Source organism: Neoarius graeffei, chromosome 12, assembly GCF_027579695.1.
Source record: "Neoarius graeffei isolate fNeoGra1 chromosome 12, fNeoGra1.pri, whole genome shotgun sequence".
Classification (NCBI taxonomy): Eukaryota; Metazoa; Chordata; class Actinopteri; order Siluriformes; family Ariidae; genus Neoarius; species Neoarius graeffei.
Genome location: NC_083580.1, coordinates 58,548,255 through 58,573,551, shown reverse-complemented (window position 1 = coordinate 58,573,551; position 25,297 = coordinate 58,548,255). Strand labels below are relative to the sequence as shown.

Genomic DNA, 25,297 nt, shown 5'->3' with positions numbered 1-25,297 from the left:
GACCGTAGGTGTGAGTGTGAATGGTTGTCTGTGTCTATGTGTCAGCCCTGTGATGACCTGGCGACTTGTCCAGGGTGTACCCCGCCTTTCGCCCGTAGTCAGCTGGGATAGGCTCCAGCTTGCCTGCGACCCTGTAGAACAGGATAAAGCGGCTAGAGATAATGAGATGAGATGAATTGTCCAGGTTACAGGTCACATTAAAGGTGGAAAAGGTTTTGAAATTATTTATCATGGTCTCAGGTGTGTTTTTTTTTTTTTTAATAGATAAGACAGTGTAGAGAGACAGGAAATGAGCGGGAGAGAGAGAGACGGGGAGGGCTCGGAAAATGACCTCGGGTCGGAATCGAACCCGGGTCCCCGGATTTATGGTATGGTGCCTTAGCCATCTGAGCCATGACACCCCCTGGTTCCAGGTTTTTCTGATGTCCGTGCTCCTTCATGACACGTATGATTCGATTCCTCGTGAATTCGTTCATTTTTACGAATCGACTCTCGAAATGGCCCGGAAATCCCTTCATTTTGAACGAACCGACTCCCATCTTGATTCGTGAATCTATTAATTTGGAACAGACCATCTCCCAGTTGGAGTTGCGCGCGCGCGGGCAATATGGCGGACAGCAGCAGGATTTGACTAAATAGCAGCTTTGAGTTGGCAGAAAATTTGCTGAGAGATGGCTTCGTTTGTTACAGAAGTACTTGCAAGCTCGGGAAAATTGGAAAAAGATGACCTTGCTTCGAAAATATCCAAACTGTCGCGGAAAGTTGAAGAAACCAAGGTAAACAAACTTGGGTTACAATAGACTTTGCTAGCTAGCTAGCTGTACTTGCTAGCTGTTTGGCTAAAGCAGCTGTCTGTTATAGATAGTGAAGTTAGACTGACTCCTCGTTAAACAGTTCTAATTAGTAAATTTATTGGCATTAATAGTTAGTTTGTTTGCTCTCCACTTTCTTGCTAGTTCACTGGCTTGATTAGCGAGCTGCCGTCATCCATCTCATCTATCTATCTTTCTATAGTGGCATGCAAAAGTTTGGGCACCCTTGCTGAAAATGTCTGTTACTGTGAATAGTTAAGTGAGCAGAAGATGAACTGATCACCATAAGGGTAAAGATGACGCATTTCTTTAATATTTTCCGCAATATTACATTTTTATTTCCATCATTTACAGGCGTAAAATACCAAAAAATGAAAAGGACCTGAAGCAAAAGTTTGGGCACCTGACATGGTCAGTATTTAGTAACACCCCCTTTGGCAAGTATCACAGCTTGTAAACACTTTTTGTAGCCAGCTAATAATCTTTCAGTTCTTACCTGGGGGATTTTCACACATTTGTCCTTGCAAAAGACTTCCAGTTCTACAAGTTTCTTGGGCTGTCTTGCATGCACTGCTCTTTTGAGATCTATCCACAGGTTTTCAATGATGTTTAGGTCAGGGGACTGTGAGGGCCAGGGCAAAACCTTCAGCTTGTGCCTCTTGAGGTATTCCATTGTAGATTTTGAGGTGTGTTTTGGATCATCGTCTTATTGTAGGACCCATCCTCTTTTTAACTTCAACTTTTTTTACAGATGGTGTGATGTTTGCTTCCAGAGTTTGCTGGTATTTATTCGAATCCATGCTTCCCTCGACCAATGAAATGTGCCCTGTGCCACTGGCTGCAACACAACCCCAAAGCATGATCGATCCACACCCATGCTTCAGAGTTGGAGAGGTGTTCTTTTCCTGGAATTTGGCACCCTTTGTCTCCAAACATACCTTTGCACATCGTGGCCAAAAAGTTCTATTTTGATTTCATCACTCCACAGGACTTGTTTTCAAAATGCATCAGACTTATTTAGATGTTCATTTGCAAACTTTAGACGCTGAATTTTGTGGCTCGGATACAGGAAAGGTTTTCTTCTGATGACTCTCCCATGAAGGTCATATTTGTTCAGGTGTCGCTGCATAGTAGAACAGTGCACCACCACTCCAGGGTCTGCTAAATCTTTCTGAAGGTCTTTTGCAGTCAAACAAGGGTTTTTATTTGCCTTTCTAGCAATCCAACGAGCAGTTCTTTCAGAAAGTTTTCTTCATCTTCCAGACCTCACCTTGATCTCCACTGTTTCTGTTAACTGCCATTTCTTAATAACATTACGATCTGAGGAAACAGCTACCTGCAAACACTTTGCTACGTTCTTGTAGCCTTCTCCTGCTTTGTGAGCGTCAATTATTTTATTATTCAGAATGCAAGGGAGTTGCTTAGAGGAGCCCATGGCTGTTAATTTTAGGGACAAGTTTGAGGAGTCAGAGAATTTATACAGCTTTGAAATCTGCATCATCTGACCTTTCCTAACGAAGAATTTGAACAAGCCACAGCTCAATAAGCTAATTAAAGACTGGAACCTTGGTAAAAGTTACCTGAGAACTCAAATGTATTGAGGTGCCCAAACTTTCACATGGTGTTCCTTTTCTTTTTTTCACTCTCCAATTGTACAAAACAAAAATAATGCACAAATCTTGCATAAAACGCTGAAAAGAAATGTCTCGTCTTTACCTTTATGCCTTTTGGTGATCAGTTCATCTTCTGCTCACTTAACTATTCACAGTAACAGACATTTTCAGCAAGGGTGCCCAAACTTTTGCCCGCCACTGTATCTAATTGGCGTGTCATATGGTGAAGCTATTGTTATTGAGCCTGTTATAGCCACTTATCCAAGGATCATCAAGAGCTTTAACTCTTAATAAAGAATGGTTCTATTTGTCGAGTTCATCTTGTTGAAAATAGGATTGTGTTATCCCTTAAAAGGTCACATCAAATATATCACAAGTCTCATTGATATTAAATGTGTGCAGGCAAGAAGTCATTTAAGTAACACTAAAATTGTCCTTAAACCTTTTCAGTTAAATGTTTGTTGTTGTCCTGTCTTTAGGAGGAGATATCTGATATGATCAATAAAAAATACAGTGAGTTCTTACCGAGTATGGAGTCAGCTGAGGAACTCATGGATCAGGTGGAAACTGTATCCAAAGACATTGATCTCCTGAAAAGCTGTATTGACAATGAGGTATGATCAACACACCTTTTTAGTCTTCAAGATATTTGACCAGATATTTTGGATGATTTAAGCATTGTACAGGTGTGCTTTAACATCTGCAAGTAAGTTTCATAATGATCACAGGGCTTGACGTTAACTTTTTAAAGGAGAACTGAAGTCATTTTTAAACCTGCTTTATTTCTTAATTAACGTGTTATTCAGTTACGTTTTCGGTTTTATTAACCTTTATATTGTGACTCGTATTGGCATATTATTATATTACATTTATCAACCTTTTCGGTTTTTAGCCATGTTGAATGTAGTTCGTATGGTCCACGGCAGGCGTCGCTTATCCGCGCGATCTTCACAAGGCTTGTGCGAGACTTCAAACGTGAAGTGTTAGCACTGACATTTTGAAAACTGTTTACACAGCGGCCAGATCGCCATATCATTCCAATTTAGATTTATTTCGAGATTTGCCAGCTTCATCAGTGATGGTCAGTCCTGCGCTTGCACCTGAAGGTGCACCTGAGCTCAATTAAGGAGCTATGTGTTTGCCTATTTAAGGACTGTGCTGATGCATTTGCATCGCAAAGTATTATGACACGCATGCACGCATTACCGAGCCTTTCTATCCATTGTCTTGATTTCCTGTTTCACGATCCTTGTGCCTGTTTCTCGTTCTTGTCCTCACTTAGCCTTTGATGTACTGTTTGCGCCTCGACCGACCCTTTTGCCTGTAATCTCATTTTTGATCTAGCCTGCCGTTTTGGATTGTTTGTGTATATATTGTCTCACTGTGTGTGTATGTATTCTGCACTTTATTAAACTATATACTTCTGCACGTACATCCGCCTCCCTCGCGTACGTGACATGGAGATTATTCCATACGACTTCGAACCAACGTGGAGTAGAGAAGAGTTGGAAAGACGACAGGATAAGGGCTAGTCCGTCGTGCCGGTATTTACGTCATTACTGTCACACAATTAAAACGTGCCAGATCAGGCGGCTGGTGGGTTTTTCAAAATAATAAATACATGCATGTATTTTTGTGATAAATACATATTATACTGAGCGCATTTCCCAAATAATCCTCACTAAGGTTTTGGACAGCACTACAAAATGTCTTCCCCGCTGTATAGTGCCCTTTATAGTGAGTAGGGAGCGATTTCAGACACAGGGAAAACTTCCGGCTTGATTACGTCAGCATTTGAAAGAGGGCGTGCGCGTCTTTTGACAACGTTGGCAGATGTTGGTCACTTTGATTTCCCCTGTACGTTTTACACAGAAAGAAAACATAAACAGAAAGAAAACATAAAACGGCTAAAACAGCATTATTAAAGTCAGCTACAGTAGCGGTGCAGAATTTAGTATGATATAAAAAAATTACACAAATCAATGGATTGACTGTGGTAATGTTTCCAGGCTTGGGTGGAGAAGAAGCAAAGAAAGTATCATATTTTCCGGACTATACATCGCTCCGGAGTTTAAGTCACATCAGCCAAAAAATGCATTATGAAGACGAAAAAAACATATATACGTCGCACCGGACTACAAGTCGCACTTTTTTGAAGGGTTATTCTATCCATAGAATCTGTGATTCGATCTGATAAGCGGCGCGTGGTTACTGCGCGACTGCATTGTTTATTTAATAAACGAACAGCTGAGCAGTGATAATGCGCCCTTTGCCCTGTAAGTAGCCTAGTCTGATTATTTTAAATATCTACTACTATCTTTAATACTATCACTATCGTTATTACTAATAGCCTATATTATTATTATTATAACTAATATTAGTAGCCTATTACTGATGCATTAATCAGTTTGCTTTTAGAATATTTTTACCGGTAGGGCTTATTATCGCCCCATGGCTCTTTCATCTTTGTTATTAAAGCTGTAGTCATCATCGAGGAGAGTCATTCTTCATTTTTGTCGAATTTTATTTCATCAAATCAGAGGCCAAGTAGGCTATAGGTATATCATCTCCAAAGACAGGTACGGTAGTAAAAACAACCGTCTAGTGAAAAAAAAAAAACCAACAACAACCGCTCAGAGAAAAAAAACAGGCAGAAAGTGCGCCTGCCAGTTAACGTCATATCAGATAAAAACATTAAACGTTATTCAGACCATTAACACCATAACATCAGAGACGAAGAATAAAGTTCATCTTGGAAGGAGAGTTATTTTTAAAAATGCAAAACAAAATCATTTATAATAGCCCAGAGAAAAACTGGCTGAATATGTACCGTAACATCAAGTTATTCAATAGCCTATAGGCCTAAAATCATTACGTAACTTATTTAAATAACTATAGGCCTATCATTAATAATAAAACACAGGTCAATCAAGTTTATCAAGCTGATGATTTCACTCCAAATCAGCAAATCCATTGAATTCCTCATCCTCGGTGTCGCTTCTGAACAACTCTGCCAACTCCCACGGCAGACGAAGCGCCGTTTCCTCTTCTTCTGCGTGGCTGTCGTCAGACTCGGCATCAGCTCCAGTTATTCCACGGTGAAAAAAAAAACATATATACGTCGCACCGGAGTATAAGTCGCATGGCCAGCCGAACCATGAAAAAAAGTGCGACTTATAGTCCGAAAAATACGGGAAACAGAACTTACAGACTTTTGCTGCCATCTTGACTCACTGCACCAGGGTGTTTCCTCTTCATGTGCTCGTGCATGACTGTCGTGCTAGAGTGATATGCCAGATGCACTTTGCAGAGTCTGCAGACGACCCCACTGTTGGGGTCAAGATTAAAGTATTCCCAAACTTTGGATGACCGTGTGCAAGCCTTTTTTGCCATGTGTTGCTCCACACGCTCCATTGTACTGCTGGTAGATGCAGCCATGTTGCTCAAGTAGATTACACAGATGCAAATTATTCACGGAGTTTGCATGTTCTCCCCGTGTCCGCGTGGGTTTCCTCCGGGTGCTCCGGTTTCCCCCACAGTCCAAAGACATGCAGGTTAGGTTAACTGGTGACTCTAAATTGACCGTAGGTGTGAATGTGAGTGTGAATGGTTGTCTGTGTCTATGTGTCAGCCCTGTGATGACCTGGCGACTTGTCCAGGGTGTACCGCGCCTTTCGCCCATAGTCAGCTGGGATAGGCTGCAGCTTGCCTGCGACCCTGTAGAAGGATAAAGTGGCTAGAGATAATGAGATGAGATGAAATTATTCACATAATCAATTACATCAACGCGTCGTCCCAGCCGTTGCTCTGCGTTTGTATCCGGTTAAACCAAAGACGATTGATATAAACGGTCCTATTTGAAAGTTCCGGTTTTGTTCTATGAACATTTACCCTGTGTGGTTTTACACAACATGTCACACTAAAATTCCACGTCGAATAATTTTTATAATCGATTACATCGGATAATCATCCCAGCCCTAGTCTCAATGACTCTTGTTTACGGCCATTGCAGGGTAGACCATCTTGTTCACATTTATTATTTATGTAGTTTTAACTTATGTTATTGTTCATAATGTTCATTGTTATCATGAGTATGTAATGAAAGAGAGACCAAAAGAGCAAGGAAAAGCCATATAGAAAGTCAGAAAGAAAAGAGTAGGCTTTCTAAGCTGAAGAAACTGCTAACAAAGAAAAGGAAATAAATATTGACTTGTAAATAGTTGTATATAGTTTTTGACTAGAATCTGTCTAACATGAACAAGAAAGACATTTTGGTATTGAATCAGTTCAAAAACAAGAACATTAGTGACTATTATTTAATAGTCAGTCTAGAATTTCCTCCCTGGAAAAGACATTATGGTACCCAATGAACTGATACAAATCGACACAAGAATATAAGTGAATTTACAATATGAGGTATGTTATTGATATATTTTCATTCTTCAAGTGAACCCTTATCAGTTAAAAGGTAAATCAGTTCATATTGTATTATTTCAACATAATAATAACAGTTCAAATTAAATGGCATGGTTGAGAAAATATTTGCTTTCAGGAGATGCTTCAAATCTATCAATATACACAAAATCTGTTCAGCTTCTGGGGCCCTGTGTCCCCCAGGCCCACGGCTCCTGGGGAGCTCCTCCCCCCCCCCCCCCCCCCCCCCCCCCCGACCCCCTGCTAAAATTGTTTCCTCGGATTTTGTCATTTCTATTTCACAGTCCTGCCATTGTTTTGACATGTGGACTGATCTTACATAGCATATTTCAAACACTCATAACTTGTTATAGCAGTGACAAAATAGCTGTCAAAAATGCATTCCTATATTTAATAAAATGAGAGAAATAGAATTTTGATGATGATGATAAATTTGCCTTCAGTTCTCCTTTAATCCACTTGTCCAGTCAGGCAAGCAGCAAGATTTTTCACTTGTCCTGACCATTACCTTTTTATTACTGTGTATTTACTAGTTCAGTGAAGGAAAAGTGGGTAACAAAAATGATCAAAAAGTAGTTATAGTTATGATAATGATTATGCTTTAATGATTTATACCTTTTCAATAAAACTCAAACTTTAACTGTGACAATAAACAAAAACTATCCAGTGGTGCGTGTGGTGTTATAACCAGTGTGGGGAAATAAGACTGGACCGGCAGATGTTTACCGGTAATTTTCGCATTTGTCCATCTGTATTTCAAAAGCATCAAACCAGATGGCCCATGAAAAGTTGTAAAGATATGGGTCTAATCTACTTCTAATTTTCTTCCAAATGTTACACTGGGCAAATACATTATTGGAACATGGGGGCCCCTGCAGGCCCGACTTTAAAAATTCATAACTCAGTCACCGATGGTCCTAGCCCCGCCAAAATTTACAGGAACCTCCTTCTTCCCAAGCCCTTTCAAACCAGCACAGGCACGGCCCGCTTCAATGTCAGCAGTGAGCACACAAGCCCTTGCTCCAGCCACTCACGCACAGGAATTTAAAAATTCATAACTCGGATGCCAAAGGTCCTAACCCCGTCAAAATTTACGGGCACGTCCCATTCCCGAGCTCTTTTGAACCAGCCCAGGCACAGCCCGGTACGACCCTGCCTTGGCCTGTTATTCGCCCCCGAAACCTTCGCCATGGCTTGAGCCAGCCTTTAAAAATTCATGACTCGGCCACTGAAGGTTCTAGCCCCACCAAAATTTACAGTGTTTCCCTCTCCCAAGTGGCACACTAAATAAGACAATCATAATACACTCAGTATTCACTGTTTTAATTGCAGGATGCAGTTGAACTGGTGTTTTAGGGTTGACAGTATGTGATTGGTCCAGTCGGTTGATTAAAAGTTCAGTTTACATGAACCTTTGCAGTACAGTATTATGGTAAGCGCCAAACTGCCAATCAATGGTTGTTGTTATTATTATGTGCATTTTTTTTATTCATAATAAGAATGACAGTCATAGTCATATGCTTTTGTAAGATGTAGATTTATATTTTAATAGTTTTATTTTCTTCTATTTTCTAAGTTGTAGTCCAGCAGATTTGAGTCCGAATGCCAAATGATATGTCCATGTTTAGTTTTGAGTCATTTTAAGTCATTTTGTTACAAAGTTACGTGGAATCTCGTCCTCAAAATGTTAACTCTGTTATATAAGACTGGTTGTATTGTTAATTACTAAATTTCTTATAAACTTATTATAAACATAGTATTAAAAAAGTCATTGTTGACGTAGCATTTCATGAATGTTATTATAGTACCTATACAGTATATGAGGACCAGTAAGTTGTAACCAACTGGAACATCTCCCCCCCCCACACACACACACACACACACTTTTTTCTAGACATGAAACTGACCTGTGTGTGCTGCTGTTTTCTTGGGTATAACCAGTTACCTGATCTGACTCGCCCAAATTCAAAGCTTCTGGAGGAAATAAAGTTAAATCTTAATTAATCCAATAAAACCTGAAGTATAAATTAATTTTAAAAAATGAAACCAAAAGTTGGACATAAGGGGGACAGAATCACGTTGTGAATGAAAACAAACCGGCGACACTGTTGTAAAATTCCCGAGAAATATTTTACGACATTTGTGATGGTTAATGTGAACCATACAAAAGAAAAATATAATAAATGTCCAAATGAAATGAAGATTCACCACAGATATTTATTTTATTGAGGTATTTTATCACAGTTTCTCCAATTTCGATGCATTCAAAGTCTAATAATCTATAATTAGATATTACAACATGGTTATTTTTACACACGCTTCTGCTGCACTCAGCCTGCCCGGAATTTCGTAAACAATAACGCAGCCGGATCGAGGTGATTGAACTAGTTTTGTCAGAACTTTATTGATGTAACTCTTGAATAATTACGATAAAAATGGATGATTATTAACAAATATTCAACTTGTCCTGTCGGACAGGCAGATGCGGATTTGACTTATCCGGACCAAACATTTGGTTGTCCCGGTCAGTCGGACTACCGTTAATGCCGAGCCCTGGATTACTTTTCCATGCAGGTCATATTTGTGCCAGCAGTGCTGCTGAGTCGAATAATGCACCTGATGCACTTTTACCAGCGCCAAACTCGTTATCATATCGGTATTATTGACAATGGTGGTACTTTGGTGATCCCTGACTACTTTTATAACCGGCATTACATTCAAAGAGTGTTCAAACCCATGTTTGAAGAATATCTTCCTGAGAGGTTTAGGGCTTTTTAAAATCACAAGCAGTGTGATTGGTCACTTGGCTACGTGTTACACTCAGACAGGGCTTGCAGTATTTTGTTGTTTGCAGTTCAGATTATGTATAAACTGCTTGAATGAGACTTTGAGCAGTGTCACGTTTATATAAATGGGTAATGTGGACTGTTGTGCAGTGCCAGTAAAGTCTGTGTAAGTCATGATTTGGATCTGTTGAATGTCTGTACATGCAGGTGCAGAGGAACCTCCATGAGGCTGTAACTGAATATGCCAAACTCAAGCAGCAGCTGGAGAAGAACACTGCGGTGATAAACATGCTCCAACATCTACAAGAGGTGAATGAGTTTACTTAATCGCATTGTATATGCATGTAGTCACTTTTACTCAGTTTCTATGATCTGGTAATGCAATTAAAAGTGCATTTCTTTCCATGTATTTTAAATACTTTTTTCATGAAAAAGGAAATCATTTTTATTTTCATATTTATAGTTTGACACAGCCATGGTGGAATATCACAAAACCTTACAGCAGAAGAACTATGAGACCGCAGCTGAACAACTCAGAAAAGTGGGTAATCTTGTCAGTTTTTGGATCAAATGTCAATCTGTCGATCGAGCAGATTGGCTATATTTACAGAATGCCAGTTTTATAGTTGCAGGATGTACAGGTTCAGTTCGCACATTCTGTCTTTCCAGCTTGAACACATGTAGGTGCTTCATGAAAGCAATATTGAATATTCCTACATTATATTCTGTCAACTCTGAATATTTACACCGCCAATACTATTCTGCAGAGGGGAACCGTCAGGGCCTTCTAAACCTTCAGAGAAAGCCCAAACATATCAGTGGTTCAAATGTTATATTTAATTTCTTTCATAATTTCATCATAATTATTCTCTTCTAATTCTAATTTGGCCTCATTTTCTATCAAATTTGCTTCAGAAATGAAAGGGTTACTGGCCTGAAAACATTAAAATAGTTATCCAGTGAGATTTTTTTTGTTTGTTTGTTGTCTATACGCAGAGAAGAGTTTAAAGCTGGCTCACTCACTGGTTAGGACTTCATTGCCGGGACAGAACGCCATGGCACTGTATGTTTATGTAGGAAGTGACAGATGAATCAACCAATCAGATTTTGATTTATAGTAAGAGGGACCAAAAATGTATTGCCCTCAGCCTTCTCGAAGGCCAACGCGAGCTTAACCACGAGTCAGCGCCGTTAGTGCAGCAATGAAGTCACCTTCCAGCCGGTGTAGCGTTCATCAGTAGTGTTAGAGAATGCTCATAAAGCGGTCAAGCCAGTGCTATCGAGAACAAGTAGCACAGGCCAGTGACCTTGAAACTAAGATTTCTGTCTCCAGACTCTTCTTCCACACACACTCGTCACAGTATTTTTCACTCATACTTAAGTATTCTTTTTACTTTTATCAAGGCACGGGCCAACCTTGAAGCCTTGAAAGCTTGGAACACTTCAGATCTGCCATTACTTCGTGCTCTTAGCTCGGAGATCACTGTACAGAGAGAGAACCTCATCTACCACCTCGGAGAGGAGTGGAAGCAACTGGCAGTGTGGAAGCTACCTACCGGCAAAGGTTACAGTAATGATTAAACAGTGATAAACTAACCCAGGTTGAATTTAATAAAAGGATCGTAAAATAGTTAACATAGAAATTTCAAGCAAGGGTGGGTAAATTTTGTTGATAGAAACCTTGTTATTTCTTGAAATTCTCTTGACAACCCTGACAGCAATGAATAAATCAAATACTCTGACGATAAAAAGAAAATAAAAATCTGTCATCTCTGGCAGTGGCTCCTCCCCTACACACACGCACACTCTCCAGCAGTAATCAGGCAGTGCGCATTCATGTATTTTGGAGGAGTGGCTTTGGAGAGAGGGCTGAAGGGAGGTGGTGCGATTTTTCAATTTGATATTTTCAAACTCTAGCTTACACTTACTGGTTTCTCCAAAAATTACCTACCCTTGTTTTAATGTCTTGATAATGTCCAGACTAACTATGTCTTTGGCCTTGCAATACACAACAGGTCATATCATGGTTGTTCTAGCATTTTCAACAAGTATGAATGGTGATGTTCTCAAAAGAACTCGAAGGTTTTCCATGTAGTGTAGCCAATATACGCATGGTTCTCAATATAAACTATGTTGAGAAAATATTGAGAAATGGGCCGAAAAAAAATTTGGCCACTGACCATCACGCCAATGTCTGTTCCTTCCCCAAACTGTTACCACAGTCTTGGAAGCACACAATTGTCTTGAATGCCTTTGCATGCTGTAGCGTTTAAGGGGCTGGCTCACCCTTCCCAGAAGCCTCTGCACCAAGTAGCGAGTCGCCATTTTCACATTCATGGATAGTCCACTGTTTGAAAAACAATCTGGCGGCATCCTAAGCCATAAATCATACATTGTAATGTGAAATTGAAGATATTTTGTCACAGTAGTTATTTTAAATTCTTTCGCCCAATCCATTTCATTTTTGTTTGATTTTTTTTTTCGTTCTAATGGACCAGAAGTGGCCTCGGCTGTCTCGCGGGCGGCCACGAAGGAAAGAAAATATCGGCCATATTCCATTCAGAACTTCCACATATGACGCATAGATGAAGAAAACACTCAAAAGGATCACAAACAGTGAATTTACAGAAGTTTTGCTGCACAGAAAACTAGCAGAGTAGCGGTCACGTAATTTCAAAACAAACATGACAAACTGGATTCTGGGAAGGGTGCTGTAAGATTTTTATTCACTGGAACTTTATCCTTTATTCAAAGGACATCATATCAAGCCATCAAAGAATGGAACGATCTAAGTGGCGATATTAAACAGTGCTCTAAGATTTACTAGTTGAAATTTAAATTCTCGTCTCGTCTTCATCCGCCTTATCCAGGACCGGGTCGCGGAGGCAGCAGTCTGAGCATGGAAGCCCAAACTTCCCTTTCCCCAGACACCTCGGCCATCTGGGATGACCATTCTCATCCCAGCCGCTTCACACTCGACTGCAAACCGCCCCAGGGCATGCTGAAGGTCCTGGTTTGAAGAAGCCAACAGGGCATCATCATCCGCAAAAAGCAGAGATGAAATCCTTTGGTTCCCAAACAGGATTCCTTCCGGCCCCTGGCTGCGCCTAGAAATTCTGTCCATAAAAATTATGAACAGAACCGGTGACAAAGGGCAGCCCTGCCGGAGTCCAACATGCACTGGGAACAGGTCTGACTTACTGCCGGCAATGCGAACCAGACTCCTGCTCCGTTCGTACAGGGACCGGACAGCCCTTAGCAAAGAGCCCCGAACCCCATACTCCCGAAGCACCCCCCACAGAATACCCCGAGGGACACAGTCGAATGTCTTCTCCAGATCCACAAAGCACCTGTGGACTGGTTGGGCAAACTCCTATGAACCCTCGAGCACCCTCTGAAGGGCATAGAGCTGGTCCAGTGTTCCACGACCAGGACGAAAACCGCATTGTTCCTCCTGGATCCGAGGTTCGACTATTGGCCGAATTCTCCTCTCCAGTACCCTGGAGTAAACCTTCCCGGGGAGGCTGAGAAGTGTGATTGGAGCACACTCTCCGGTCCCCTTTCTTAAAAAGAGGGACCGCCACCCCAGTCTGCCACTCCAGAGGCACTGTCCCCGACCGCCACGCGATGCTGCAGAGGCGTGTCAGCCAAGACAGCCCCACAACATCCAGAGACTTGAGATACTTGGGGCGGATCTCATCCACCCCCGGTGCCTTGCCACCGGGGAGCTTGAAAACCACCTCAGTGACTTCGGCTTGGGTAATGGACGAGTCCACCTCTGAGTCATCAACCTCCGCTTCCTCAATGGAAGACGTGATGGTGGGATTGAGGAGATCCTCGAAGTATTCCTTCCACCGCCCGACAATGTCCCCAGTTGAGGTCAACGGCTCCCCACCTGCACTGTAAACAGTGTTGGCAGAGTACTGCTTCCCCCTCCTGAGGCGCCGGACAGTTTGCCAGAATTTCTTCGAGGCCAACCGATAGTCCTCCTCCATGGCCTCACCGAACTCCTCCCAGTTCCGAGTTTTTGCCTCCGCAAGTCCCGGAGGCCAACCTGGCCCGATAGGACTCCTTCAGCTTTATGGCATCCCTTACTTCCGGTGTCCACCACCGGGTTCGGGGATTGCCGCCACGACAGGCACCGGAGACCTTGCTACCACAGCTCCAAACAGCTGCGTCTACAATGGAGGTAGAGAACATGGTCCACTCAGACTCAATGTCCCCCGCCTCCCTCAGAAGCTGGGAGAAGCTCTCCCGGAGGTGGGAGTTAAAGACCTCCCCGACAGAGTGCTCGGCCAGAAGTTCCCAGCAGACCCTCACTATACGTTTGGGCCTGCCAGGTCGGTCCGGCTTCCTCCTCCGCCAGCGGATCCAACTCACCGCCAGGTGGTGATCAGTTGACAGCTCAGCCCCTCTCTTCCCCCGAGTGTCCAAGACATAGGGCCGGAGATCAGATGAAACGACTTTCATCTCAATTTTGTAACATAATTAGTTTTTACAGGACCTTCTTGAAAATCACTTTGGTGAAGAAACCTCCTGTTAAAATATTGTTTAAAAAAAAAACTACTGGGCCCAAATATGTTCCAGCATGACCACACCCCTGTGCACATCCCCACAGTCACATTCCAAAATCTAGTGGAACCCTTCCCAAAAGTACGAGGTTATTATAACAGCAAAGGGGTGGGGACTAAATCTGGAATGGAACGTTCATCAAGCACATATGAGTGTGATGGTCAGGTATCTACATAGTGTTTGCTATGTGGTGTAACTAGCAGCCGAATCCAGTCGCTAATCCTTTGAACCTGACAGACACTAATTGCGTCCAAATTCACATCCCGTCTTCTCGGTGGAATTGCTCATGAAGACTGCATTGCATTGCAGCTAGAATTCTAACTACGCTAGTTACTTGTCTATGCGATGAAGTGTTAGTAAGAACAATAATTTTGAATTGACATCAAATCTAATTATCGTTACAATCTGCGTGCAGCTCTGCGTCCATCACCACACCCATTACTCTTGTTTGAATTTTTTATGAGCTCGTCACTACATAGATATGAAATGCACACATCACAAGGAGCAGAGCCAGAGCTTTGTAATGATGTTCGTCACATTTGTGCATACAGAAGTAATCGCGTTATGAAAACAGATCAAACTTCTGCAAAGTAATATCTTAACTAATTTCGTCAGCCATTTCCACTCTCCTCCTGCTTCTCAGTTGAATAAGTCACAAAGTTCACGATGTACTGCAGATCAAAATGAACAGCAGAACTTGCCCTTTCTGATACTAGTTGTTTCTCTGTGTGACCGTGTTGTCGAGTAATCCGGTTCTGAAATCCCAGCAAATAAAACAATGACTTCTTTTTTTTTTTCCCCCTGTTAGGCACCAAGCACATCTTTTTGCTCATTTCTAAGTCATAGAGTATCCCACCATCATGATTCTTATATTGCCGGGTACCACACAGTCTCCCCTACACAATTCTGAAAAGATGAGTGTCACAAGACACACTTTTTTTTTTCCCCCTTGATATAAAGGTTAATATAAAAATTGTGCAAGTATTATCATATCAAATAATACTAGACCTAGACTGCCATGGAGAAAAAAAACATTTATGGCTAGCCCTTATAATGTCCAAGCTTAAAAGTGAAGGTGATGAAAATGGTCTAGGGTTCTTAAGGTTCGTTCATTTCATTCATCTTCAGTAAGGGTTTTATCCTGGGATATCCGAAGCCTAATCTGGGCAGACTGGGCACCAGGCAGGAATACACCCTGAATGGGATGCCAGCCTTGCACACATTGACGCACTCATTTACACCTAAAGGCAATTTAATGCCCAGGTCAGACGGCAGACCGCAGCTAGTTTTCAACTACTCGCGTCTCCCTGCGATAACAAAATGATGTGTAGAGATGGCTGCGAAGCATCGCAGGTAAACGCAGACTACACCTGCAAATAGTTTACAACAACCTGTGAGCAGTCTTATGGCCTTATATATAATTTTTAAAGGTTTTCTGTGCGCTGCATCAACTTGCGTCTGCTTCCAATTGGTTAATTCAACTTAAAAGCTCTGCGTCTTGCAATACGTCTGACCACAACGAAGAATTTGACGCAAAACGCCTGCGTCCACCTGCGATCAGTTGCAACCTGACCGATTGCAGGTCGCAGCATGCGCTTTTTTGCCATCTGACCTGGGCATATCATCACCAGTCAATCCACTGGCAGGTTTTTGAGAGGTAGGAGGAAACCAGAGAACCTGGTGGAAATTGGAGCCGAAATCAGATCGTCTTTTTTTTAAACACTCTATGTATGTATGTTTCTTTATTTTTGGGGAAACGATTATGAAGTACAAAAATCATTTTATTTATGACTTTGCATGTGGTTGACATTCAAATGTGACTTATTTTCACAGAACTGACTGGAATGCAGTCTTTCCTGACGACAGCACTTCATTTAACTGGAGGAGAATCTAAAGAGGAAAAAGACACGCCCAATCCATTTCTTTCCAGTGTGCTTCAGGCCCTTGCTATTCAAGGAGAGCTGCACAAAAAGCTAAAACTATTTGGTAATAATATTATTTATTTATTTTTAATTTACATGTTTTAATTGTGTGTTGTGTATGGTGCTTATTGCTGACTTTGTGTCTCAACACCAGGTCAGGTGTTACTGAAGTACATGCTAAAGCCTCTAATCGTGTACCCATCTCTATTGCTGGAGGTGAGAGAGCACCTTGAGATGGGCACGGTGTTGAGTCTACAGAGCATTGAGAACCAAGCAGAGCGCCCTACTCCTGCAGATGTGTATACCAAAATCATTTTAGTGCTCAAGACCCTGCACAAACATCTGTTCGGTACCCTTCAACATCTTTTCTTTTATAAAAATTGTCATGAATATTTCATTGGGGTTTAAAGGAGAACTGAAGGCAAATTTTTTTTTATTATCAAAATTCTATTTATCTCATTTTATTAAATATAGGAATGCATTTTTGATCGCTATTTTGTCACTGCTATAGCAAGTTATGAGTGTTTGAAATATGCTCTGTAATATATCAGTCCATATGTCAAAGCAATGGCCGTAAACGAGATTCGTCGAGACCTGCGCGAGACATCGTAGGACGGAAGTAAAATGTACAGCGGAAACCAAAGTGACCGACATCTGCCAACAGTGTCAAAAACCCGTGTGCCCTCTTTCGAATGCTGATGTAAATCAAGCTGGAAGTTTTGTTTGTTTTGATAGCAATCACGAAAGTTTGAAAAAAGTAGACAGTAATCGTCATTTAAACTCGTTTTTGTGCAATATTTCGTTTGGAAAACAGTTTTCAAAATGGCGGCACTGACACCTGGCTGGCACTTGACGTTTCGAAGTCTCGCACAAGTCTCATGAAGATAAGGTGGATAAGCGACGCCTGTCATGGACCAAACGAACTACATTCAGCATGGCTAAAAACCGAATAGGCCGATAAGTCTAATATTTAATTGCAAATAGTTGCCAATACAAGTCACAATATAAGATTACTAAAACCGAAAATGTAATTGAATAACACGCTAAGAAATAAAGCAAGTTTAAAAATGACTTCAATTCTCCTTTAATGGATTCTTTCTTTGTTCTCTGCATAGATACAGCTGTTGGTGAAAAGAAAGTGTCTGCTATATTGGGAGACCAGATCTGGGAGGAGCTGTCAGACTGTATCATTCGAGAATGCTTATTGTATTCCATCCCGACTAACAGCAGTCAGCTTGCAGCTTATGATACGGTAAATGATGTTTGCAAAAGATGTAACAGTGTCACTGTTAGTTTTTTTTTTTTTTTTTATTAATTTATTTGTTTCTATCTTCAGGTTATCAAAGAAACTGAGGATTTTGAAAGTCAGTTGAAGGAAATGGGCTACCTGCCTGGAGACTCCACAGATCTCTTGAAGTATGCCAGAAATGTCAACTGTCATTTTGCTAGCAAAAAATGCCAAGATGTCATAGTAGCTGCCCGGAAACTAATGACCTCAGAGATGCATAAGACAGTTAAAGTAAGGCCAGCGATGTCGTAAACGGCTATAATTGTACCAGATTTTCCCACAAGTGCACTGGATAGTTAGTTGACCTGCCCATAATTGATCTTCAGATCTCTCCAGACTACAAGCTCAGCCTCCCTAAGCTGCCAAGTCATGGTGGAGGGAGCAAAGAGAAGCACGAGGGAAAGAAGAGTGGCCAGTGTGATCAGCAGGTCCTGGAGAATGAGAAGCAGCTGGGCCAGCACACACTGTGCCTGCCTGTGTGCTGCATCAGTGAGTCAGTGCAACAGCTGATGGAGCTGGCTATAAAAACCCTGTCCGAGGCGGTCGGCAGCTCCCCCCAGTGGTATGTTTATGGCACACTGTTCACAATTGATGGGTTTAGCTTGATCCCTCAAAATAAATGAGTCTGACCTTTCAAGATGGCTGCCCACATAACGTTCTATTGCTCAGCTACCCAGCGAAGTTTTGTTCATAAATCATATCAGAAATTTTCTGACATCACTGAAAATCAGGATGAGGTCTGTGGTTGTTATTTACAGAGAGGATTTTGGGTGAAATGACCTTTTATTACTTGTTAGCTACATTAATCTCAGAGCTTCAGAAGACACATCAGACACGAAGTCTTGACGCGTTCTTTTTCACCAAACTTTTCTTTTCGGAAAATGGCTGAAATATTTTACTGTTATATTGTTGTTGTTTTATTTCTAGTGCAGTCCAGCTCTTCTATACCACCCGAAATATTTTTCACTTGTTCTACGATGTGGTCCCAACATACCACAAGTGAGTTTGTCATATTTCATCATACAAGCATTTACATTTGTTTTTCCAAAAAGTTGAAACCTCATGATTGTTGAAAGGGTTTGCATTTCTGCTTTAACACAGGGATAACCTGCTTAAGTTTCCTCACTTAGCCGCCATCCAGCACAACAACTGCATGTTTCTTGCCCACCATCTGCTGACGCTGGGTCATCAGTTCAGACCACATCTTCCTTTGAAAGACGGTGTGGCCAATTTCGTGGACTTGGTCCCAGGCTTTAGAAAGCTGGGTAAGGTTTTTGTTGCTGTCGTTTCTACTGAGATCAGTAGTTTTTGAGACCGGAACAATAGCAAGCTCTACCTTAAAGCTCACCGCACACCTTCCCGATTTGCTTACGATTTTGTCTGGCCAATTAAATCGCTTGCGAATCATAAACGTATGCGGGGGCACCTCGTAGCCGATTTCATCGGTTGCTCGGTTCATATCAAACCGGTCTTGATATTTTCGTACGCGATCTCCTCGTACGCGACACAATTGGTAGTGTGTGCATTGTTACTACGATCTCATCAGTTATGATAATTTTAAACAGCCAGTTGGAGCGCCAGGATTGATCACACGTGGACTGCAAACCAGGAAGCACAACTTGTGTCACTTTGGGAAGCGTCCACCTGTCTTTATGACATTAGTTCACCTGATTACAGCAAACGGGAAAAGAGGAACGAGGCGGTGGCTGTAATCGTGTCAGCTTTGAAAATGCCTGGTAAAGTATTATAGCATTGTCAGTGGTACAGAAATCGCTTGTCCGGAATCCCGGAACAAGTTGAATTTTAAGACCAACTGAACAAATTAGAATCAGTTCTTATTATTGATTTGTCTAGTTAGGATTATTATCCCTTTTTGATTCTAATACTCAAAATTTAATACTTGTCTATGTATGTATACATTTTATATTTATTTATTTAGTACTATCACATGATATCTTGAGCACGTGACCATCTATTCGGGCTGAACGTGTACAATGTGTGTGGAGAATTTTGAACCGATCAAATCGAGCCCGTATACTCGTAACCGATCGCCTGACACGTGAAGCCCCAATGAAATCAGGAAGGTGTGCGCTGGGCTTAAGACTACTTCTGAGCTTTCAAGAACTGTGCCTAAGAAAATAAATCAACCCGGGTTGCTTCGTTTTGAAAAGATGTGTACTGGGGAAATGCACATGGTGTTCTAAATTGTAACACGTGTTGTCATTGTTTTCTCGTTCAGGTGCTCAGTGTTTTGTGGCACAGATGAACGTTCAGAAAGCAGAAATGTTGGAGAGGCTGTCCACTGCTAGAAACTTCTCCAATTTGGATGATGAAGACAATTGCACTGCAGCCAGCAAGGCAGTCAGACAAGTGAGACCAAACACCCCTTTATATGAATTTTTCAAGAACATCACTTTTAATTTGATGGAGTGTTGTATTCTGGTAACAGAGAGTTGATTTGTAAACAGTATTTGGTGATGATGTTTAGGTGATTCACCAACTAAAGCGACTGGGGAAAGTCTGGCAAGATGTCCTCCCAGTGAACATATACTGCAAATCCATGGGAACACTTCTGAATACAGCGATTTCTGAACTGATTACCAAAATCATGATGTTGGAGGTGAGCCTGGAAATGACAACAGCGTGAACTGCCTTTAATGTTGATAGGTGTTTAACTTCTGCGAACGATTAATCCCGCCCCCAGGACATCTCAACTGAAGACGGAGAGCGTCTGCACACGCTCTGCCAGACCATCATAGAGGAAGGACCGCTAGTCTTCACACCATTCTCAGAGGAGTCCAAGAACAAGAAATACCAAGAGGAAGTGCCAGTCTATGTGAAGAAGTGGATGACCTTTAAAGAGCTGTCCATAGTGCTGCAGGCCAGTCTGCAAGAGATTGTGGACAGGTAATACAAAGCACATTAATTTCCTGAACATACAAGATTTTCCCTTATTATACAGTAGTTATAATGGTCAAACTCTGACTACAGAGGTAGTACGGGGTGCTGCCACATGGTTTAGTCCATTTAGTCCTCTGAAATGGAACCCTGATACATTTTCCTCCTCAGTGCAGTTTGTTTGAGCAGTAGCACAGGAACAAAAACGATCTGAGAACATCGGAGTGAGGTGATCTTGGCCCGGATCTCTGGTGCAGTTCGACTGCAGGAAGGGAACTGAATATGAAATGTGTTTTTAGGGGGTTTTGGATGTTTTTTTTTATTTTTTTTCCCCTCATTTGGACCAACAGACCTAAAGAAAAGAAATGGTGGATATACAAAATATTTGAAATGAATTATTTTCAGCTGTGGTCAGAAATTTACATCCATAGACCTGAATGTCATGGCACGATTGGGCTTTCAGTTATGTCTTTTAAACTCTTCTTTTTGGAGACAGAATGATTGTACAACAACTTTTTTTTTTTTTGGCTGCTCCCAATTAGGGGTCGCCACAGCGGATCTTTCGTCTCCATTGCTCCCGGTCTTCTGCATCCTTCTCTACCACACCTGCCACTTTCATGTCCTCTCTCACCACATCCATGTATCTCCTCTTTGGCCTTCCTCATTTTCATTTGCCTGACAGCTCTATCCTCAACATTCTCCTTCCCACATGCTCTGCATCTCTTCTCAGGGCCTCTGCATGCTCTTGCGACAAGGCTTTCGCAGATACAGTGGTGCTTGAAAGTTTGTGAACCCTTTAGAATTTTCTATATTTCTGCATAAATATGACCTAAAACATCAACAGATTTTCACACAAGTCCTAAAAGTAGATATAGAGAACCCAGTTAAACAAATGAGACAAAAACTATTATATTTGGTCATTTATTTATTGAGGAAAATGATCCAACATTACATATCTGTGAGTGGCAAAAGTATGTGAACCTTTGCTTTCAGTATCTGGTGTGACCCCCTTGTGCAGCAATAACTGCAACTAAACGTTTCTGGTAACTGTTGATCAGTCCTGCACACCGGCTTGGAGGAATTTTAGCCCATTCCTCCGTACAGAACAGCTTCAACTCTGGGATGTTGGTGGGTTTCCTCACATGAACTGCTCGCTTCAGGTCCTTCCACAACATTTCCATTGGATTAAGGTCAGGACTTTGACTTGGCCATTCCAAAACATTAACTTTATTCTTCTTTAACCATTCTTTGGTAGAACGACTTGTGTGCTTAGGATCGTTGTCTTGCTGCATGACCCACCTTCTCTTGAGATTCAGTTCATGGACAGATGTCCTGACATTTTTCTTCAGAATTCGCTGGTATAATTCAGAATTCATTATTCCATCAATGAGGACAAGCCGTCCTGGCCCAGATGCAGCAAAACAGGCCCAAACCATGATACTACCACCACCATGTTTCACAGACGGGATAAGGTTCTTATGCTGGAATGCAGTATTTTCCTTTCTCCAAACATAACGCTTCTCATTTAAACCAAAAAGTTCTATTTTGGTCTCATCCATCCACAAAACATTTTTCCAATAGCCTTCTGGTTTGTCCATGTGATCTTTAGCAAACTGCAGACGAGCAGCAATGTTCTTTTGGAGAGCAGTGGCTTTCTCCTTGCAACCCTGCCATGCACACCATTGTTGTTCAGTGTTCTCCTGATGGTGGACTCATGAACATTAACATTAGCCAATGTGAGAGAGGCCTTCAGTTGCTTAGAAGTTACCCTAGGGTCCTTTGTGACCTCACCGACTATTACATGCCTCGCTCTTGTAGTGATCTTTGTTGGTCGACCACTCCTGGGGAGGGTAACAATGGTCTTGAATGTCCTCCATTTGTACACAGTCTGTCTGACTGTGGATTGGTGGAGTCCAAACTCTTTTTAGAGATGGTTTTGTAACCTTTTCCAGCCTGATGAGCATCAACAACGCTTTTTCTGAGGTCCTCAGAAATCTCCTTTGTTCGTGCCATGATACACTTCCACAAACATGTGTTGTGAAGATCAGACTTTGATAGATCCCTGTTCTTTAAATAAAACAGGGTGCCCACTCACACCTGATTTGTCATCCCACTGATTGAAAACACCTGACTCTAATTTCACCTTCAAATTAACTGCTAATCCTAGAGGTACACATACTTTTGCCACTCACAGATATGTAATATTGGATCATTTTCCTCAATAAATAAATGACCAAGTATAATATTTTTGTCTCATTTGTTTAACTGGGTTCTCTTTATCTACTTTTAGGACTTGTGTGAAAAACTGATGATGTTTTAGATTATATTTATGCAGAAATATAGAAAATTCTAAAGGGTTCACAAACTTTCAAGCACCACTGTAGCTTTTTGCAGACAGTTGTAATTTATCGTTGAGCGGGGAGTAATAGGCGTGCGCGATGTTATTCACCGCCATAACGCAAGGGGGCGCGAAGTCGCGAAATCGCTAGGAGTAGTTGGTGGGTGTGGTTAGTGGAGTGTTTATCCTCCGGTTACTTATAATGACTAGAACTAGAGTCGTATGGATGTCCGTACTTCCTCACTTCCTCGATCAACCGCTCTTCGTGCTGCTCCATCTTCGCTCGTGTTTTAAAAATGGCGGTAGTGAAAACAAACCAAACCGGGAAAGTAGGGAAGCGGAAGTGCGTGTACAGCGGATGTAGAGTGGACCAATCAGAGCCCTCTTGTCTGCAAGGCTTCTGCGGTGGTCATAATTTTTGGGAGGTGCGCGCAGAGCATCTGCGAAGGGGGGGGCTACGCAGACGCCATCTGCGAGGACTGCGTTGTCAGCATAAATTGGCCTTCAGGATGTGCCCATACCATCTCAGTCTCATCTCTATTAGCTGAGCTCCCAAGCGCTCCACATGTGCTGTGTCTCTGATGTGCTTGTTCCTTATCCTGTCCAAACTCCTATCGCAAACCTTAACATCCTCAACGCCACCGCCTCCAACTTTGCCTCCTGTCTCTTCATTAAGGGAGAATGATTGAGGCTGGATTAGAATGATTCTACAACATAAAATAAAAAATCCCAAGAATTTAGTGCACAAGTTTTAATTTATTTTGGGTTTTCTGAAATCAGCACAGGGTCAAAAATATACATTCATCCACTTAGTTATTATTATTATCCATCCATTATCTGTAGCCGCTTATCCTGTTCTACAGTTGGAGCCTATCCCAGCTGACTATGGGTGCGAGGCGGGGTACACCCTGGACAAGTCGCCAGGTTATCGCAGGGCTGACACAGAGACAAACAGCCATTCACACTCTCATTCACACCTACGGTCAATTTAGAGCCGCCAATTAACCTAACCTGCATGTCTTTGGACTGTGGGGGAAACCGGAGCACCCGGAGGAAACCTACACGGACACGGGGAGAACATGCAGAATCCGTACAGAAAGGCTCTCGTCAGCCGCTGGGCTCAAACCCAGAACCTTCTTGCTGTGAGGCGACAGCGCTAACCACTACACCACACTGCCGCATTATTATTATTATTATGATGATGATGAGTGTTTGACAGCACTCATTGGATTGATCAACACGCAGTACAATTGGAAAGGCCAAAATGTTCACTGCAGATCTGAGAAAGAGGATCATAGATTTGCACAGCTCAGGAATGTCTCTTGAGCCGTTTCTAAACAACTGCAGATTCAAAGCTGATCGGCTCAAAAAATTGTATGTGAGTACAAGTTATTGGGAGGTGTAGCCACTTTGCCCAGCCAAACTGTCACCCTCTGCTGAGAGGACATTGGTTCGGATGGTCAGAAACAACCCAGGTACCACCAAGACATTGGGGGGGGCAAAATGTGGTAACTTTATTAGTTGCAGTACTCATGATAATGGTATTTAAATAAAAAAAAAAAAAATAAAGTAAATTTCACAGTCTATGGCAATCTTTTAACCCTAAAAAAAAGCATAGAAAAAATTCAGTGTTTAACTCTGAACGCAAAATCTTTTATGAGGAAAGAAAAGTCAGTAATGGAATTGCGTCAGAAAAAACTGAACTTTCTTAAAATTCAAACCAATATTTCTCTGAAGTGACATTTGCTATAATTGGGTTGATGTTTAAATGTGGTTTTCAGTACATTTTGCCTTGAATTCCATAGTTTAGCAGTAACACTGAGCTGACCGTTTAAGGCAATCTTAATTTCATAATTTTGGCCCCTCTGCTGAAGAATTGCCCTTATATCACTGTATTTAGTAGAGACAATGCTGTTATTGTTGACATGTCAAAATAGCATCATTACTCCTTCAGTTCAGCAGGGGGCTGCTTCAGCAGTCAGCATTGTTGTCTGTGTAATGAATGCGTGCTCGTGTGCTTTAATTTTCAGTTGTATAAAATTACTGACCAACTGTTTCTCTCCTCTAGGTGGGCAGAGGGTAAAGGGCCTCTCGCACAGGAGTTCTGCAGTAATGAAATGAAGAGTCTAATTCGAGCTCTGTTCCAAAACACAAACAGACGAGCTGTAGCCCTCACAAAAATTAAATAATGACTCAAATTGCCAGTGCACTTAATAACCGGACGACAGTGCGACACAGCTGCTCTTCCTTCTTTAATTTTTTTTCTCCCCCCTCCTTGTATTTTTCTATTGCGCTGTAACATAAAATAAATGCATTTTCAAGCAATTTCACTTCATACCTTTGTTTATATACTTTTCTAAGGATGTAAATTCCTCATTACGTGTCACTCTGAAACATGGCTTAATTGTTTTAGGTGCAGTTGTTGATGGCTTTATAAGGTCACAACCAATGTATCTGCAGTTCAGTTAATAATTTTTCTGTAAAATACATTTCCTACATTAAAATTCAGCTCAGAGAAAGGACATCATTAAAAAACAACTAAGGGAAATAAACAGACAACAGTTTTAATTTTGTCTAACAGAAATAGTAAAAATGGTAATCAAGTGACCACAAAATAAATGGGACGGCGTAGCT

The 25,297-nt window shown here is 41.6% G+C and overlaps 1 protein-coding gene across 1 annotated transcript; it reads left to right on the top strand.

Annotated features, from left to right (window-relative positions):
• The first annotated feature begins 574 nt into the window (after nt 1–574).
• zw10 (zw10 kinetochore protein) lies at nt 575–24,988 on the top strand. The gene is made up of 16 exons (XM_060936131.1): nt 575–776; nt 2,905–3,039; nt 9,853–9,954; nt 10,109–10,186; nt 11,050–11,209; nt 16,051–16,203; nt 16,294–16,488; nt 17,255–17,391; nt 17,476–17,658; nt 17,754–17,989; nt 18,355–18,426; nt 18,529–18,692; nt 19,667–19,797; nt 19,916–20,047; nt 20,132–20,334; nt 24,732–24,988. The coding sequence occupies exons 1-16, from the start codon at nt 672–674 to the stop codon at nt 24,850–24,852; spliced, it is 2,307 nt and encodes a 768-aa protein (XP_060792114.1). The 5' UTR covers nt 575–671; the 3' UTR covers nt 24,853–24,988.
• The last annotated feature ends 309 nt before the right edge of the window (nt 24,989–25,297 follow it).

Excerpts from the sequence above, each read along its gene's own strand:
- zw10 (XM_060936131.1), top strand. The coding sequence starts at position 672 with ATGGCTTCGTTTGTTACAGAAGTACTTGCAAGCTCGGGAAAATTGGAA. Across the intron at positions 10,187-11,049 it reads CAGCTGAACAACTCAGAAAA|GCACGGGCCAACCTTGAAGC; the intron begins GTGGGTAATCTT and ends ACTTTTATCAAG. Across the intron at positions 17,990-18,354 it reads GTCGGCAGCTCCCCCCAGTG|TGCAGTCCAGCTCTTCTATA; the intron begins GTATGTTTATGG and ends TTTTATTTCTAG.